General features: G+C 51.7%; 2 protein-coding genes across 2 annotated transcripts; one reads left to right on the forward strand and one right to left on the reverse strand.

The window, feature by feature from the left end:
- Positions 1-7589: 7589 nt before the first annotated feature.
- Positions 7590-10054, forward strand: LOC123175416 (ubiquitin C-terminal hydrolase 12-like). The gene is made up of 5 exons (XM_044590206.1): positions 7590-7684; positions 8018-8192; positions 8673-8988; positions 9480-9637; positions 9733-10054. Exons 2-5 carry the CDS (start codon positions 8093-8095, stop codon positions 9882-9884), a joined length of 726 nt encoding a protein of 241 aa, XP_044446141.1. The 5' UTR covers positions 7590-7684; positions 8018-8092; the 3' UTR covers positions 9885-10054.
- Positions 10055-12438: 2384 nt separating this feature from the next.
- LOC123182938 (heat stress transcription factor A-2c) lies at positions 12439-15697 on the reverse strand. Its single transcript, XM_044595636.1, has 5 exons — positions 15404-15697; positions 14964-15317; positions 13258-14115; positions 12901-13000; positions 12439-12780 (listed from the first exon to the last, which is right to left on the reverse strand). Exons 2-3 carry the CDS (start codon positions 15297-15299, stop codon positions 13339-13341), a joined length of 1113 nt encoding a protein of 370 aa, XP_044451571.1. The 5' UTR covers positions 15300-15317; positions 15404-15697; the 3' UTR covers positions 12439-12780; positions 12901-13000; positions 13258-13338.
- Between the last annotated feature and the right edge of the window lie 704 nt (positions 15698-16401).

Raw genomic sequence — 16401 nt, forward strand, 5'->3', positions numbered from 1 at the left:
CAAACACAGTACAAAAAGTTGTCTCAAATATTTTTTAAAAAAATCTTAAAATAAACTAGATGAAATTTGGGAGCGGTAGGAAAAAGAATCAATTCATTTGGAGTTTTATTTTAAAAGTTATAGCCAGTCAAAGATCAGTCAAACTTCTGTTTTTAAATAAAACCAGAAAAGAAAACGCTTTGGGAGAAATACGCTTTCGCAGCAGAGGAAACATACTCAGGACGTCTGTGTCTTCACTTAATCAGAGGAGACGGGCGCGCGGGTCACTAACAGTGGGTCCAGAGGGCCCACTGGTCAGGTTTGACCGTTCTTCCCTCCCTCCTCTCTCTCTCTGCCCGAACGGTGGCGGCCTCCGGCGATCACCGTCGACGAACGGCGGCTCTTCACGGGCACCCGAGGGCGGGGATGGAACGGCCAGACTGGGGCGGTCCTCTTGGTGGTCGTTGGGCAGGCGGGGGCGGAGTAAGTCACCGGCGGCGAGCTCCGCGGCGGAGAGGGCTACGAGAGTAGAGTGAGTTTTGGGCTCCGGTGGTCTTCGATCGATGTTGAGGCATTGGGCGGCTCCGCAAGGACAAGGGGAAGCTATTGGTGGCGTTGGTTGGGCGGGGGAGTGGCTGGCTGCGACGTATCGCACCGGAGCTTGGCGGCGGCCGCACTGGCCGGAGACGAGGAAGATGGCCACTTCGGGTCGATCCACTGCTTGGGGAGCGCTAGGAGGAAAGTCTGAGGTCGCCTGGGGTCTTGAACGAGCTCGGGGACCCTTTAAATAGGCGCTCGGGGCTGGGCCGCGGCGGCTGAGGATAAGATCGCCGGCGACAGCCGTGCTGTAGCTGCAGGGCGACGTGGCGGCGACGAGCGCGTGCCGACGAGCTTCGGGATAAGACCGAGCTGTTCACGGGGGCAGCTGGCGCGCTGGTGTGGTTTGGGCGGCGCCGACCATGGCAGAGGCTCGCTGCCGACGCCGGCGTGCCGCCAAACGCTCTGCCAGCGGCGCTGTAGGGCGCCAGGGGTGGCGTGGGGAGTGGGCGAGGCTAGTGCGCTGCTCAGCAGGTGAGCAGGGGCCAGGGACGGGTCGCGTCGAGTGCGGCAGTGCGGCGCGGCGGCTCAGTGCGCGCGCGTGCAAAACGTGCGCTCTGGGCGCGCCCAGAGCACGCACGGAACCTGCTCGACGAAATGCCAGGGCGGTCTAGAGCGCGAGGGTGGGGCTGGCAATCAACAGGACTAGGATAGAGATAGCTAGGAGTTCAGTGGACATGGTTGCTGGGTCATTGGAGCAAGATCACAGTGCAAACTAGGAAACATGCCCAAAACTGACTGTGCACACCAAGTGTTCGACAGAATGCCAAGTGTACTTAGGCAACTCTTGGAGTGGCCAAAATCTCCAGATCAAGGTCTCTTTAGGTGTGGAAGATGAAGGCAAGATCATATGGGCAAAACCAGAAACTTGTTAATGCAAGTTTTGCAAAACTCCAGTTTTGGACAGAAAGAAAAAGGGTTTATTGCATGCACTTAAAAACCTCCAATGAGTCCACTCTCCTGGACTTAAGGGTTTTGAAGGGAGGGCTACAAGTAGGAAAAAGGGTCATGGGCACCAGAGCAAAATAAAATAGGGTTGTAGTTCAAAACACCAAACTGGACCAGAATGAAAAAGAGGTTGTTTTACTCAAATTTTTCAAAGAACATCACTGGGTTTTTGCATGAAGATGAATTGTATGCATCTACTGATATCTCCAAACACTTGGAATAATTTTTAAAGAAATTTTTAAATAGGTGGCAGTGCAAAAATGCCTACTGGACCAGATTGGAAAAGTTGGTGTGGAGCTCAAAATCTCCAATGGCCAAAAGATATTTTTGCATAAAAGTGATGTGGAAACATCACATGACATCCCCAAATTTTGGTGGGAAATTTAAAAGCATTTATCAAATGGTTACAGTGCAAAACAGGCTCCAAATCCAAAAGAAATCATTTTAAAAGAACAAAGCTCTGAGAAAACAAATCTTGCAATTTAAAATCACTGATAAAGAATTGTTTTATTATAGAGAGTATACAAATCCAACAATCCTTTTGGAAAGTTTCCACTTGAGGTAAAAATCCACACAAATCAAGAGGGTGAATCAAGACAAATGGAAAAGTTTTATTTCCTGGCAAAAAATTTAATTAATAAAACAAGGTCAAAATTTTGGGGTGTCACATTCCTCCGCGGAAATCCCAGCAATATCTGCACGGAGGTCCAGGGCCCGGATCTCCTCGAGGAGGGAGGCCTTCTGGACCCGAAGGTCCCACCCTATATTAGCACCCCAACCTTTCATGAACTGCCTGGAGCGCTTGGACAGGTGATGCCACTCGTCCAGGATCGACATCTGCCTATGGGGCTCGGCCAACGCCGAGACCTAGTGAGCCTGGACGGCAGCCACAAAGCCTGGCTGCCGGAGCCAGAAAGCCTCGAAACGGAACCGCGGAGGTGGACGAGGTCTCTCATCCCTAGACGATAGGAGAAGGGGGACATGATCGGACCCGATGTGTGTGATAGCCTGGAGAGGGGCCAAAGGGAATCGGAGCTCCCAGTCGGGGGAGACAAACACACGGTCCAGCACACTAAGGGTCGGGGCAACCTGTCTATTGGTCCAGGTAAATCATGCCCCGACCCTGTCCAGCTCAAGGAGACCTAGGTCCGCAACCCAGTTGTTGAAGCGACGAATCTCCGCAAGGTCCACGCGCGAGTTGCTCTTTTCCTCGGGAGAGCAGATGAGGTTGAAATCTCCCCCTACTACCACGGGTAGGGTCGCGGAGGAGATCTTGGTATGGAGCTCGGCAAAGAAAGCGGCCGAGCGACTGGTTGGCAGGGCCGTAAACCACAATGATCTCCCACTTGAAGTTCATATCACGCTCCCACACTCCATGCTAACAAGGTGGGATCCACGGTCCATGGATCCCACCTCAAAGGTCGCATCCTTGACCCCTAGAAGGATGCCACCAGAGTGACCCGTCACTCCACTAGATGGCAGCCAGTGCCATGCGAAAAGATGTCTGCTAAGGCGCTCAAGTTCTACGAGAGAGAACTCAGTACGCATAGTTTCTTGGATCGCTACCACATCTATGGACTCATCGCGCATGTATTCAATGAGCTGTCTGCGGCGGCCATCATGACCGAAGCCCCACAACTTCCAAAAGAGCACGCGCATGATCACTCACCTAAAGGGTCCTCCCGGGACCCTAGTCGTAGCACTAAGGGCACGACGCAACTGGGCAGTACGTGAACGTGTCCGACCACGGATCTCACCCGGGTCGTTCACAAGCCGGCCCCGACCCCCAGCTTGGCGAGGCGTAGGGGGTGGGACCTCAGCAGCTGCTGCCGCCTCGCGAGCCCTAGTGGCCGCGAGGTGGCCCTCTAGAACCTCCTTAGCCTGGAGGGACGCAAGCTGCTCCAAAACCGGACCCTTCTCGCCACGGAAGACTATAGCCGAATCGGCTGCGACCTTGGCCAGATGACCAAGTGGGACACCAGCAAGGGCGAAAAAGGAATTGTCGCAAATATCATCAGAATCGGAACACGGAGCCTGAGAGTCGGACGGACCTGTGTCAAAGTTGCGGATGGCGGCGCGACGGGAGGCCTTCTCTACCGCGGTCGGCGAAGCCCCGGTCAGCCGCGGAGCCGCCTCGAGCCGGGCACTCTTCCCGGCAGACGAAGCCGAAGTAGAGGCCGAGCGGTGGCGGCCCCGGGACTTGGGAGGCCTGGACGACGCGGGAGGGGAGGCAGCTGCGAGGTCGGACTCTAGAAGCGCCGGCGCCGGAGGGTCCTCCCGGACAGGCATCGGAGACACGAGTCGTGGGGAGGACGGAGGCCGGACCACCATGCTACCCCGGCTGTCTCCGCTCCCCTCCTCCTCCAACCAGGACAGCGGCGGGGGGAGGAAGGGGGAGGGAGAGTGGTGCCCGGAGGCAAGGTGGCAGCCTCGTCGAGCATGGCTGGAGTGGCCTCGATGTCCTCGGACTCGTCCCCCGGGCAGGCGTCATGGGACCCAACCTCGGGGTAGGCGTCGTGGGAACCGAGCCCAGAGCAGTGGGCAGACGAGGGGTGGGAGGAGCCGGCATGGGGGGATCGTCCCCAGGATCAGTCGAGTCATCGTCGGAGGCCTCAGAGCGGGGTGAACGGCTGCGGGAGCGACGGGGGGAGCCATGCGGGGCAGCACCCCCATCGGACCCAGCCGCAGGGTCGGCACCCCCTCCGTCATCCGGGCTGGCGGGATCGGTGGGAGTCCCACCCTCAACCGAGATGCGTAAGTCGTACCCGACGTCATTGAAGAACATCCTGATCGTCGTCTTGAGCTTGGCGGGGTCTGGAGACTTGATCTGCACACGCACAGCAGGGCCCTTGGGCAGAGAGGTGGCGTCGACCGCCACAAACTTGCCCAATAAACAGGACAGGCCACAGAGGACCCCCACGTCCCTAGCCGGTGGTGGGAGTCCACGGATCTGCACCCACACTGTGGACAGGGTGGTCACCGCAAGCGGTTCCACTGACGGGACGGAGAGCTGGTTGAGGGCGAGCGTGAGTCTGGCGCTGTGGGTGCCGTAGCGAAGACTGACCGGGTCGGGAAAGACCACAGTGAACTCCCGGTCTGAGATCGGAGTCACCTCCCAATCCCAGTCCGGGTTGAACAGGTGGCGAAGCTCGTCGGAGATGATGGCCGGAGACGCCGTCTTGCCATCCAAGACCGAGATGAGTGCGGTCATGGGTGGGGTGGCCCGGGCCTCGGGGAGGTCCATCTGGAAGAAGCCCAAGTCGTCGAGCGCATAGCCAAACAGCCCAAGCACCCCAATGGGCTGGTGGTCGGGGCAAAGCACGGCGGGGTGGTCCGTCCTCTTGCAACGGAAGCAGGCCGGAGGCTGAGTGCAATCCACCTGGCAGTGCCCGGCCACCCCACAGTTGAAGCACGTGGCCACCGCCGCTGCTGGCGGTGGGATAGCCGCAACCGGAGGGTGGGTAACCGAGGAAGCTGGGCCACCCAACTGGGATTGAGCTCCACGCTTCTTCTTCTTCTTCTTGGCAAATGCCCCACGGCCACTGCGGTTATTGTTGTTGTTGGGACCGACCTGGGGGAACTGAGCTTGGCGGCGGGGCGGATCGTAGCATCGGGGCGGGGAAGCCTCCAAGCGCCCAGAGCGAGGCGGCGAGCGGGGCCGGCTAGATGGGGAGTGGCGGTCCCGATCCCGGCCGCGGCCACGCCACGACAACGGGGAGCGTTCCCGGGGGCGAGCAGCCCGCTAGTCGGCGCCATCGGCCGCCACAGGGTCCTTGCCGCGCAGCATGGACTCATGGAGCTCGGCCTCCCGCCGCGAGCCATCTGGCGATGGCCACGAGGAAACATCCCGGCCCGGCGCGCGACGTTTGGAACGCGGTTCTCCGTCGCCGGCATCACGGGCCATCGTGGATGGCCGGGCGGGGACGGGAGAGCGGCCGCGCGGCGAGGGGGAGGGAGGGAGAGCAAGGGGAGATGGCGGCGGGGGGGAGGAGGAGGACGAGTCGAGGACGAGGAGGCAACGCATGGGGTCAACCCTAAAGCGGTCGGACGGGGTTGGCCGGGAGAGGGGAGCAGCCCCCTCGGCCCAGATTGGGCCGGCCCAACCGATGCAGGCCTAGAGGCGGGAGGGAAATCCCCCGACGCGGCCGGCCCACATGGCCCACGTTGGCCCAGCCCACCACACGAAGCCTCGTGGGGGAAGGAAGGGTTTCCCTGGTCACCCGAGGCGGCAGCGCCGCCGCCGCCAGAGGTGTGCACGGCGCGGCACCGGACGGCCGGAAAGCACGAAACTTCGGGCCGCCACGCCACCCGCCGGACGGAGCCGAGGTTAGGGGAGCCACGACCAGCGGCGGGGGTCGTCGATCCCCGAGATTGCACCGCCAGGAGAACGCCGCCGTCCCCACATCCGCACGTCCGGCCACCCCCCAGGCCAAGGCCCGGGCCCCACGACCCTGACGGCCAGCACTGCTGCTGGCGACAAGGGAAGGTGGGGAAGGTGGTGCAGCTGGGCGGAGCGCGCCGCGCTGCAAGGGACAGGGAAGGGGGTGGGGGAGGAGTCTGTCGGGTGCGCAGCGGGGAGGGGGCCAGTCGGAAGCGCAGCGGAGCCGAACGGGAGCGCGGCGGGGAAGGAGGCGGCGGCAGCCTCGGCGAGGCGATCACCAAAGCGCCGGGGAGGACGAAGAGCACCGGCCGCGGCCGCCACCGCATCCGCAAGGTCCTCCTCCGCCGCCACATCAGCCCAGCGCAGGCCGCCCGAACGAGCCGGGGCGCGGCGAGGCGCGGGAGACAGCGGAGACGGGGAGGGCAGGGGAGGCCAAGCCGGAGAGGGCGGCAGAGGCCGCCGGCTGGAGCGTCGGCGACGAGGGCGCCACGGTCGCCTGAGGGGAGCCGCGCGAGGTCGCCCATCCTCAGACCCCCCATGACAGAGACGTTGACTGGTCCGAATTCAGTAGCTGTCAGTAAAATTTAAGTATATATACAAGATTATAAGGGTCTTGCAAGCCCACTCCCCTAACACGTGTATATTGTGCACATCAGAAACCCTTCGGACAGTCAGCAGAGTGTACCTTGATGATTTTACAACTACAGATTGCCTGATACTCCCTCTGTTCCTAAATATTTGTCTTTTTAGAGGTTTTAAATGGACTACCACATACGGATGTATATAGACATCTTTTAGTGTAGATTCACTCATTTTGCTTCGTATGTAGTCACTCGTTGAAAATCTCTGGAAAGACAAATATTTAGGAACGGAGGGAGTAGTTAGCATAAGAAAAAGATACGTAATTATTTGCAAGTAACATTAGAAAACGATGAATAACTGCCTGCCAGGGCGCATTGGCTTAACGGTGATTGTGCCTAGCTTCGAGTTCAATAATAACAACACTAATCTATACCTTGCAAAGTTTATCAATATAGATTATCTCAATAAAATTACATCTGAACAACACAGAGGTTCCAGCATACACTATCAATTATCACACGGGACTCGTGCCCTAAAGGTAAAGGTAAATTGGCAAATGGACAACAGCAGGAGAAATGGCTAAATCCACACCCAGATGCCAATAGCTGACTAAAGACCAGACTTTCGCAACAAAACTTCACCCAACGAGTATATACAATACAGTAAAACACTTCCCCAGCTACTGCTGCTGAACACCAGCTCGACGACCCGGACCATCTTCTTCAGAGTCAGAGTTTAGGTGACCATTCGCTACACATCATGGGCCTCCATCAAGGCGACACCTGCACCGAAGAAATGGAGCATTGTTATACACTAGGACAATCTCTGAATGACACGACTTCAGCAAGTGAGGGGAGACAGAGGAAGTAGCTTTTTTTTTAGCGACGACGTTAGAAGCTAGGTGCAGCCTACAGCAGGAAAAGTGGGCCTGCCGGCTGACGGGCCGGGCCAAGCCATGAATGTTGGCCCGTTCCTTTCTCGATCCGGCCCGCGGGCGGCCGGTCCAAAGGCACGGAACGGGTTCAGTCCTCGGTGGAAGGGAGGGGGTAGAAAAATCCGGGAATCGTCCGATTACCGGAAACCACCCGTAGAATTCGGGGCAGAGGAGGCAGCCTCCCCCTCCATAAACAAGCCCTGAGCCCCAGCAGACGCCGTCCGTGGAGGAAGCCAATCCATTGTGGATTCTGCGCCAGCCAGGTCTTCTACTCTCTCCCACTTTTGCTTTCGCCTTTTACATTGCAGGGTTTCGACTTTCAGGGCTTGGCATGCAGTGCGACTTAGTATTGACTTTCCTGGAGATCGTCTGCGAAAGAAATCGGGTTTAATTAGCTTCTTATTATTCTTCATTAGTTTGATGATGACTTACCTACTGAAGCCGCCGTATCAGTTGTCTTGTACCTCTGCACTGTGGCAATATGAATAGTAGTACAAATTTTTGTATGCCTTAGTAACTGTTTGATGAAGCTATGAGGTCGGAGTATCTTCTTCTTTGTGCCCTTACCATGGTACGACGACCGATTTCACTTGCAGGCCAAACAAGATGCTCAAGTGACTCCAAAGCACAAACAAGATGATAAAGGAAATCCATATGTTGCTCTTTCTCTTATGGTATCCCAGGGATGTTTGGAGCCAGGTCACACGGTGCATGCAGAGTTTGAGTTGTCAATATTCAACCATTCAAAAGGAATGTATTATGGATACAAAGGTAGACTCGTGAATGTGTTTTTTCAAGTACATCCATCCTATTTCCCCACACACAAAAAGTAGAGCCATCCTATTAGCTAGGAGTCTATATAGTCTTAGTGCATCACAAGTTTGAGCTATAGATTCCATCATTACAAATCAATACCTATAAATGTCGTAACATGGTCAATTACTTTTCCCATTAACAAGTCACTTCATATTTTTTTCGATGTTAAGCTTATCCGTTGACTGCAATGTGTGTCACACTTGAGACTCTTCTGATTCAAACACCGTTATAGTCTTCCAGAGTACATATACATGTTCTTTTTACTTTGATAATCTTTTTTTGGATGGATTTCACTACTTTCATCTCTCCTTAAATGCTTAACTGGGGTGAAAGTTGATTATATGCTTTTTCCTTGCGCGAAAAATTGATTATATGTTATTTGGGATATTTTCAAGTTTGTATTTCTCTAATTTTCTAACTTTTACCTGAACACAGCTAGCTACAACTACGCTTTCCAGAATGGCTACTCGAACAAGGAATGCTTGATTTCTCTTCAGGACCTACTGAAATCATCTGCTTTTCTAGTTGATGATAGTTGTGTCTTTGGTGTGGAGATATTAAAAATTGATGTCTCTTCTCCTGAAAAGAAGGCCGTCGTGGTTCAAAAGAAAGCTACCACAGTTCAGAACCTCTTTATCCAGAAGAAGGGATTCATCAAAGGGACATACACTTGGACCATAAACAATTTCCAAGAATTGGATTCTCAGAACTTTGTCCGTTCTCCTACATTTGAAGTTGGCGGGCATAAATGGTATTCACCTGTTACCAGTTGCATCATTAGTTATATATATACGATGCATGTGTTATCCGACATTATTGCTTATACGTATGCTTTAGCTTATACTTAGTGGCCAGAAGCAATTTTTAGTGCTTTGTGTCAACTCAACAGACATTACCGATGGCCAAGTCTTTGTGCAAGGCAAGGTCTGTTGTCCCTTCAGATATTCCAACGGGACATCTTAGTATGATCTCTAAGCATGGAACCAAAGAACTCTACTTCTAGTATATTTACAGTAACATTTTTACTATATTTTACTGTAGTCATGTTTTGCTTAGATTTTTTGTATAATTTTAAGACTCTAATTTTGATGCCGCCAAGTCATGTTCAGAGTTAATGGGTGTACCTGCCTACACCCAAGCTCAGACACGACTTTCTGATTTCATAACTAACCACATTCTTCAAATACATTTTCCCGGGTACCCAATTGTATTTGAAGTATCACTTCCCATTCTTGCCAACAGGTACATTGGCATGTATCCGCGTGGTGAGAGGCGCAGAACTGATTGCCTCGCCTTGGGATTGTACCGGGAGTCTGCGGATGAGCTGTCCAGGAAGGTGGTTCAAATTACTCTGTCCATCCTGGACCAAAAGAATGGGAAATACCTCACTAGAACTACAAGTTAAGATCTCCCTAGCAACTATAATGTGGTGTGTGAAATACTGTTTGTAACCCCCTGATAATAACCGTTGATCTTACTTTTGAGGTGATGGCAGATCTCTTGGTGTGTACACATCCAGAAGGGTGGGGATGGATAGCCTTCTTGCCACTCAAGGAACTCCAGGATATGTCCAGAGGGTATCTTATAGAATCGAAGTGCGTCCTCAAGGCAGATTTCACTATCTTCGGGTCATCGAATGATGGCTAGATCTTTGCCTCATGGCCTGATGTAGAGTCATCCCACTACTAGTTTATATATATGAGATGGTGTTGCTGATTTGTTTGATGTTCTTATGGTATTAAAGATGAACTGGTTCACAATAAGTTGAGAAAGGATTTCTAGGTATATTGCCTCTAATATATTTCTATTTGCAAGTACTTCAGTGTGTGTACGGATGATGTTCCGTCGATCATGTTGTCATGGCCTCAAGCATTTTCAAATGCCAGCCAACAAGAGGTTAAGTGTTATTTGTTTATGGACACGCATAGGGAGGGAATGTTCCACAGGAATCTTCGTCATCGCGTACATATGTATGCTCGCAAGGGCTCAAAGATGGGTTAGCGCAGCCACGTGACGGCGAGGTTGCGTTAGTGGACTTGCTACAAAAGCATTGATGTTCGTCTTCTATGTTTTCCTGTCTTTCAGAGCAATCCATTCAAATATGACTAATTTGCTTCCTTTCACTTTTGACCACTGTCATATTTATTTATACATCCATTTAGTATTGATTCCTCTACTTGATTATGTGCATAATTTATCATAAATTGGTGACTGGCAACCTCCTCGTGTTCTGCTAGATTCAGTCATGTTGTTCCGTGGTACACCCACCCCCCTTGCGATCATTTTTGGTACACAATAGCTACATGTCAATCGCCTGACTTTTGAATTTGAGGTCAGCTGGATGGGAGGAAGAACCTCGCTGGCAGGCTACCCCATCATCTATCTTACTGTGGGGGTGGGGGAGGCAGCAGGGCGGTTGGGGGGGGGGGGGGGGGGTAGCACGGCGGTGGTGAAGGATGGCCCGGGCCTAGAGGGATGGCCGGGGCGGCGGCAGCACGGCGGTGGAAGGAGGTTTCGGGGAGGGTGGGGGCGGTGAGGCTGCTCGGTAGCGCCACCGGCCGCGGGCGGTGGTGGCCGGCGGTTTGGCCGATGGTTCCTGGGGCGGTTGGAAGAAGATGCATCCGGAGTTGGAAGATGACTTTGCAACCATTAGATCGGAGATCGAGGGTGAAGAACAGCGAGTCGACTGGCACCCAGCCCGTCCCTATTGAAATGCAATGGCTCAACACAGCAGAATGGATGATCCATTGGATTTTCAACCGACAACTACAGGTAGCCTGCTATAGTGGTGGATTTTCTCTAGCCTCGGCAGCAGCAGTCCAACAACAGATTCACCAAATGAGTTCCAATTAGCGGTCCTACCATGTAACTTCTAAATCACTTCAACGGGTGCACATGACTTTCCAATTCAAACTGCGGCTAATAATTGATCAAAGATGATGGAGTAACAACCAGACTGATCCGAATTAAATAACTGCCAGGAAAATTTTACTATATATACAAGAGATTGGAAGGATCTTGCAAGCCCACTCCCCCAACACCTGAATACTCTCGCACATCAGTAGTGTACCTTGGTGATTTTACAAGTGGACATGCTCTTTGCAATCAGGTCTGCCGGTCACAGCCCTGTTCGTGGCCATTAACCGGCCTGATTTAAAGCCGCACCCTACAACCGCGTCATCGGTTTGGGACACTTCATGGAGTTTTGCTACACAATTAACTGCGTGTGCTCATCAAAAGCTTAGTAATAGTCATTGCTAGGAACATTAGAATTTGATAAATTGCACGATAGTTGGCATGAGAAAAGGATAACTATATTGTTACATTCTGACTGAACTGCTTGGTCGCCTTTGTGGTTTAGGGCTGAATGATGTTGGCATATCCAGGTTTTCCTCGTGTGAAGCGGCTAGCAGATCAGTCTAGATCCATCAACTTAGAGGGCTGCTATGCAAACGATAAAAATGCTGCCGATTCATGACCGACACGCTGCAGCCACCATCAGATGCGGTGAGCGAGCACTTGTACTCCACTGGATTGCAGCGCCGTCTGCATATCGGCCAGGAACTGTCTTGTGCCCGGAAGTTCTGATCAAGTTAAACTAGCCTTGTGCAAGGCGCGAGGAACCGAAACATAATTGATAAAGAACTGCCTGTCAGTGCACTTCTTTTTTAAGGAACAACCTTGTATTCCATTACAAAGTTAGACTGGCTAAATCACCAGCTAGAGTTTACAACAAACTCAGGGAAATGGCCTAGCCAAGTTTCACATTTGCCATCTCCTAGTCTTACACCATGTGCTGCTAGGCTGTGAGCTGCTGCATTACAAGATCTTGGACAAACACTAACATTTACATCATCAAAAGCCACATTCAAGTGAAATTTTATTTCCTGAAACACAGCACCTAAAGTCGACAAGTCATATCCTGGCTTGAGATCGCCTACTTCAACACCATGGAGTCTGTTTCAAATATCGCACGATTACATCCCATTTGCATAGTTGTGTTGATTGCATATAACATGGCCAGAGCTTCAGCGTTGTTAGGGCACATTGCCTAAAGGGTGATTGTGCTTCGCTTGGAGTTCAATAATAAGAACACTAATCAATACTCCCTCCGTCTCAAAATAGTGACTCAGCTTTGTACTAATTTTATATTAAAGTTAGTACAAAGTTGAGTCATCTATTTTGGAAAGGAGGGAATACCTTGCAAAGGTTATCAACATTTATTATCTCAATATAACAGAGGTTCCAGCATACACTACCAATCATCACACATGACACAGGCCCTAAAAGTAAGGTAAATTGGCAAATGGACAGCAGCAGGAGAAATGGCTAAACCCACACCCAGATGCCAACGGCTGACTACAGACCAGACTTTCACAACAAAACTTCACCCAACGAGTATATACAGTAACACACTTCCACAGCTACTGCTGCTGAACACCAGCTCAGGACAACCGAATGTCGACGACCTGGACCATCTTCTTCAGAGTAGCGAGTTTAGGTAACCATTCAATACACGTCATGGGTCTCCATCAAGCGACGCCTGCATCGAAGAAATCAAACATTGTTATATCCTAGAACAATTCCTTTTTTTGCAGGAATTCTAGAACAATTCCTAAGTGACATGAGTTATGCAAGTGGAGAGAGGCAGGCGAGTACTTACAGCAATTAGTCTTCAGCTTCTACTCTCTACCCAGAGGTGTTCCAATCTCCGGTATGGAACACCTCAGATAGCCAGTCATGTTGCCACCAATCAACTAAATCTGGTTAATGAACAAACGAGAAAGCTTCAGTATAGCAAAAGAGGGAAAGCCATAAACCAGACCAATCGAGAATGAAAACAGGCATGTAGATTTCAACCATGTTCTCAAAGATCCAACCACTACACTAACTCTCACTCCTACAGACTTATGGCAACACAAATCATAAATGTGTCACTGCGTTAATTACCATATTACCATATTTTCACTACATTTATTAGTAAGATTATGATATTTGTTTCATTGAACACGAAATATACCAGATTGTTCAAGATGATCTGCAATAGTAGTACTGGAGAAGCAATGTTTGTTGGTTGAAGTGAACCACTGTGAACAAAACTCTACTGCGGGCTAGTAGAACTCAGATACCCCAACTGCTGAGCCAGTTCATCGATATCTTCAGGTCTCCTTCCCTCCAACTCTGACAGCCCAGACCCGTCTCCGTCTCCAAAATCATCAGAAAATAGCTCTGCCCAGAAATCGTTGTTGATATCCAGCTGCCCATTAGCTTCATCCTTCTTCTCCTCGTCTGTTTTGCCCTGCCCAAGCTCCTGAATGTTCTGCGCTAAATTCTCCATCCCATTCATTCCAGGTTCAGTGAGGACACCAGAATCAAACAGGAACTGTGAATCAAGTTGCTCGCTCTGACTTGTTGTCGCCCCGGGACCATAAAATGGAGCATTGTCTATAGGCCGCCTTCTTTTCTTCGAGATGGCATCCTCAAGCTCCTTCCTCTTATCTTGCTTCTGGACTAATTGTTGGAAGAAGTGTGGGTTACGCATTGCTCTTGCCAAGAACCCCATCATCTGGGCCTGTCTCTGTTCAGCAGCACGTAGCCTGCCTTCCATGGCTTGCACGTTATCCTTAGTAGCTTGCTGCTCCTGCCTTAGCTTCACTACCTCTGTGATCAAAAGGTTCTTGTCGCGCTTGAGCCTGTCGATCTCTTCCTCAAATCCAAACTCACCAACCTCCAGGCAAGATGTGAGGGCCTGCTGCTGTGATGAGGGCGCATTGGATGGCGGCTTCCTTCTCTTGATCATCTTGAGAAGATGCCTCTGACCCCTAAGGAAACCTTCATTTGCAAACTCCCATCTGTCAGGATCAACCTTTCTGAATCCCTGCAGATTGCAAGAGGTAAGTAACGACCACGGTTAGGCCATGGACAGAACTCACAACAGTCACAAGGCAACATGATTGACCAGCAATAGCTATGCTGTAACTTCTAGATTATAGCTTGATCATCAGTACACTATATCATCAGTAGAGTCTTCTAGAACAAAACAATCTGGTTCCTGTACTTCATCCAGTATCTTGTTCCATCTAGTAGCTACAATAAGAAGTTCAAGGAATGATGTCAGGATGATACAATTTTTTTTCTGGAGAGTTCATCTCCATGCCTCACCGTCAGATGAAGCTCATTGCAGGACACATTGCTTCAAGAATAAGCACATTCAGAAGATTTCCACATACACGCATAATCAGTACAATGTTAAAAGTTTTAGAACTAGGATGTACTTGCATTAAAGCTGCAAAGCCCTTTTACACTAGTGGTTGGCTTGTTTTACACTTAATTAAATAATCTCAAGTAGAGTACAGTACAACACACACAGAAGCTGGATGTTATCAAAATCCTAGTTTATTTTATTCAGACTTCCTAAATCATATCATAGTTTATCTAGTTCGGAATTGTCAGTTATGACAAGTTCAGTTATCAGAGCATTACCCTGGACAGCAACAGATCCAGTTCTCATATCGTAATCTGAAGAGCACAGTGCTTGTCTGAAATGCTGCCGATTTACCAAGACTAGCTACAGATTGATTGGTTAATTAGCTTAAAAAATGTTTCTACCTCTCCATCCCTTATTACCAAAACAAGTCCCAAATTAGCACCATGACTGGAAGAAATTAGCAAAATTAATCAGCACCAGGACACAGGAGGCAAGAGGGTGTTGGGTACTCTACTCACATAGGTGTTGAGCTGGCGGACGAAGCTGGAGAAGTTGGAGTGCTTGAAGAGGCGCGGGAGCAGGGCCTCGGCGAAGACGTGCGGGTCCCAGACGACGAAGGTGTTGCCGGCGCGGCCCCAGGACACGACCTGGTCCGTGGCCGGGTCCTCCACCAGGTCGTACGTCTTGGTGAGAAACGGCGGCGGCCCGGCCTCGTGCAGCCCCTCCATCGGCCGCGGAAGCGCCCCGTCCTGCCGCTGCTGCTGCTGCTGCGGCCCCGCCTGCGGGTGCGTGTGCTCCTCGTGCAGCAGCACCTCCTCCTCCTTCACAATGCCCTCCGGCGGCATCGCGTCCATGGCCGACCCCCGCCCCACCTACCGAAGCAAGAAATCAAATCAGACCCGAGAAAGAGGCTCGGCCGGCGGCGCCGAGGAAGAAGAAGCTCGGATCGGACACCAACCAGCCCTGCTCCCACTGAAAGCTCGGATTTTTGGGACGGAATCGAAGGCGGCGGGCGAGATCTTTGCGCGGTAATAAGGAAAATGGTGGGTAAAAAACCAAGGGGAGACGGTGGGTGAATTCCGTCGGGCGGTCGCGGGGGGTGGAGTGGAGTGGCGGCCGCAGTGCTAAATACCCGTCCGTACAGTGCGCGCGCGTCGGGAGGCGTCGGGAAGGCTGTGGAAGGTTCTAGATCGCGCGCCGGGCGCGTGGCCTCGGAAGGTTCTGGACGGATGGATGGTTGGATGGGATGGGTGATTTTTTCGCCCAAGTGGCCGGGCTGCGTCTCGGCCAGCAGGCCCAACCGCCGGTCGACAGCGCACCGGGGCGTGGCCCAACTGCTGCGTTGTTTTTTGCCTTGGAAAGATTCCTCCTCGGAGCGCGGGCTAGATTTTTCTGTTTTTTGTTACTGCACACTTGTGCACGGTCGTGTCGTCTGCCAGTCAGCAACGAAACTCAAAAAAAAAAAAACCAGTCAGCAACGCACATGCTTGCACAGTCGTTGCACTTGTACCTTGAGTCAAACCGCGCATACTTTTTAAGAAAAACTTTTAATCTATTTATTTTTAATCATGGCAGTGCAACAAACATCAGAAATAATAAAAATTAGTGTATCCAAATCTGTAGACCATCTGGCGACGACTACACGCACTGAAGCTAGCCGAAGGCGCATCGCTGTCATTACCCTACCCTCCCTCGTCGGAGCCACGCAAAACTTGTTGTATTAGACACATGGGAAGTCGACGTGCTAGGGCCCCATAGGACCAGCGCGGTAGAATAGTAATCGCCGCCGATAAAGAGTAGCATAGATCGAAAGGATCCAACCTGAAAACACATTAACGTAGACGACTACGACCAGATCCGAGCAAATTCATCAAAGACAGATCCGTCGGAGACACACCTCCTCACGCCCACCGATGATGCTAGACACACCATGGATGGGGGCTGGGCGGAGAGAAC

This window comes from Triticum aestivum, chromosome 1D, assembly GCF_018294505.1.
Source record: "Triticum aestivum cultivar Chinese Spring chromosome 1D, IWGSC CS RefSeq v2.1, whole genome shotgun sequence".
NCBI classification, from domain to species: Eukaryota; Viridiplantae; Streptophyta; class Magnoliopsida; order Poales; family Poaceae; genus Triticum; species Triticum aestivum.

Excerpts from the sequence above, each read along its gene's own strand:
- LOC123182938 (XM_044595636.1), bottom strand. The coding sequence starts at position 15,299 with ATGGACGCGATGCCGCCGGAGGGCATTGTGAAGGAGGAGGAGGTGCTG. Across the intron at positions 14,116-14,963 it reads TCCGCCAGCTCAACACCTAT|GGATTCAGAAAGGTTGATCC; the intron begins GTGAGTAGAGTA and ends TGCAATCTGCAG.
- LOC123175416 (XM_044590206.1), top strand. The coding sequence starts at position 8,093 with ATGGTATCCCAGGGATGTTTGGAGCCAGGTCACACGGTGCATGCAGAG. Across the intron at positions 8,193-8,672 it reads AATGTATTATGGATACAAAG|CTAGCTACAACTACGCTTTC; the intron begins GTAGACTCGTGA and ends ACCTGAACACAG. Across the intron at positions 8,989-9,479 it reads GAAGTTGGCGGGCATAAATG|GTACATTGGCATGTATCCGC; the intron begins GTATTCACCTGT and ends TCTTGCCAACAG.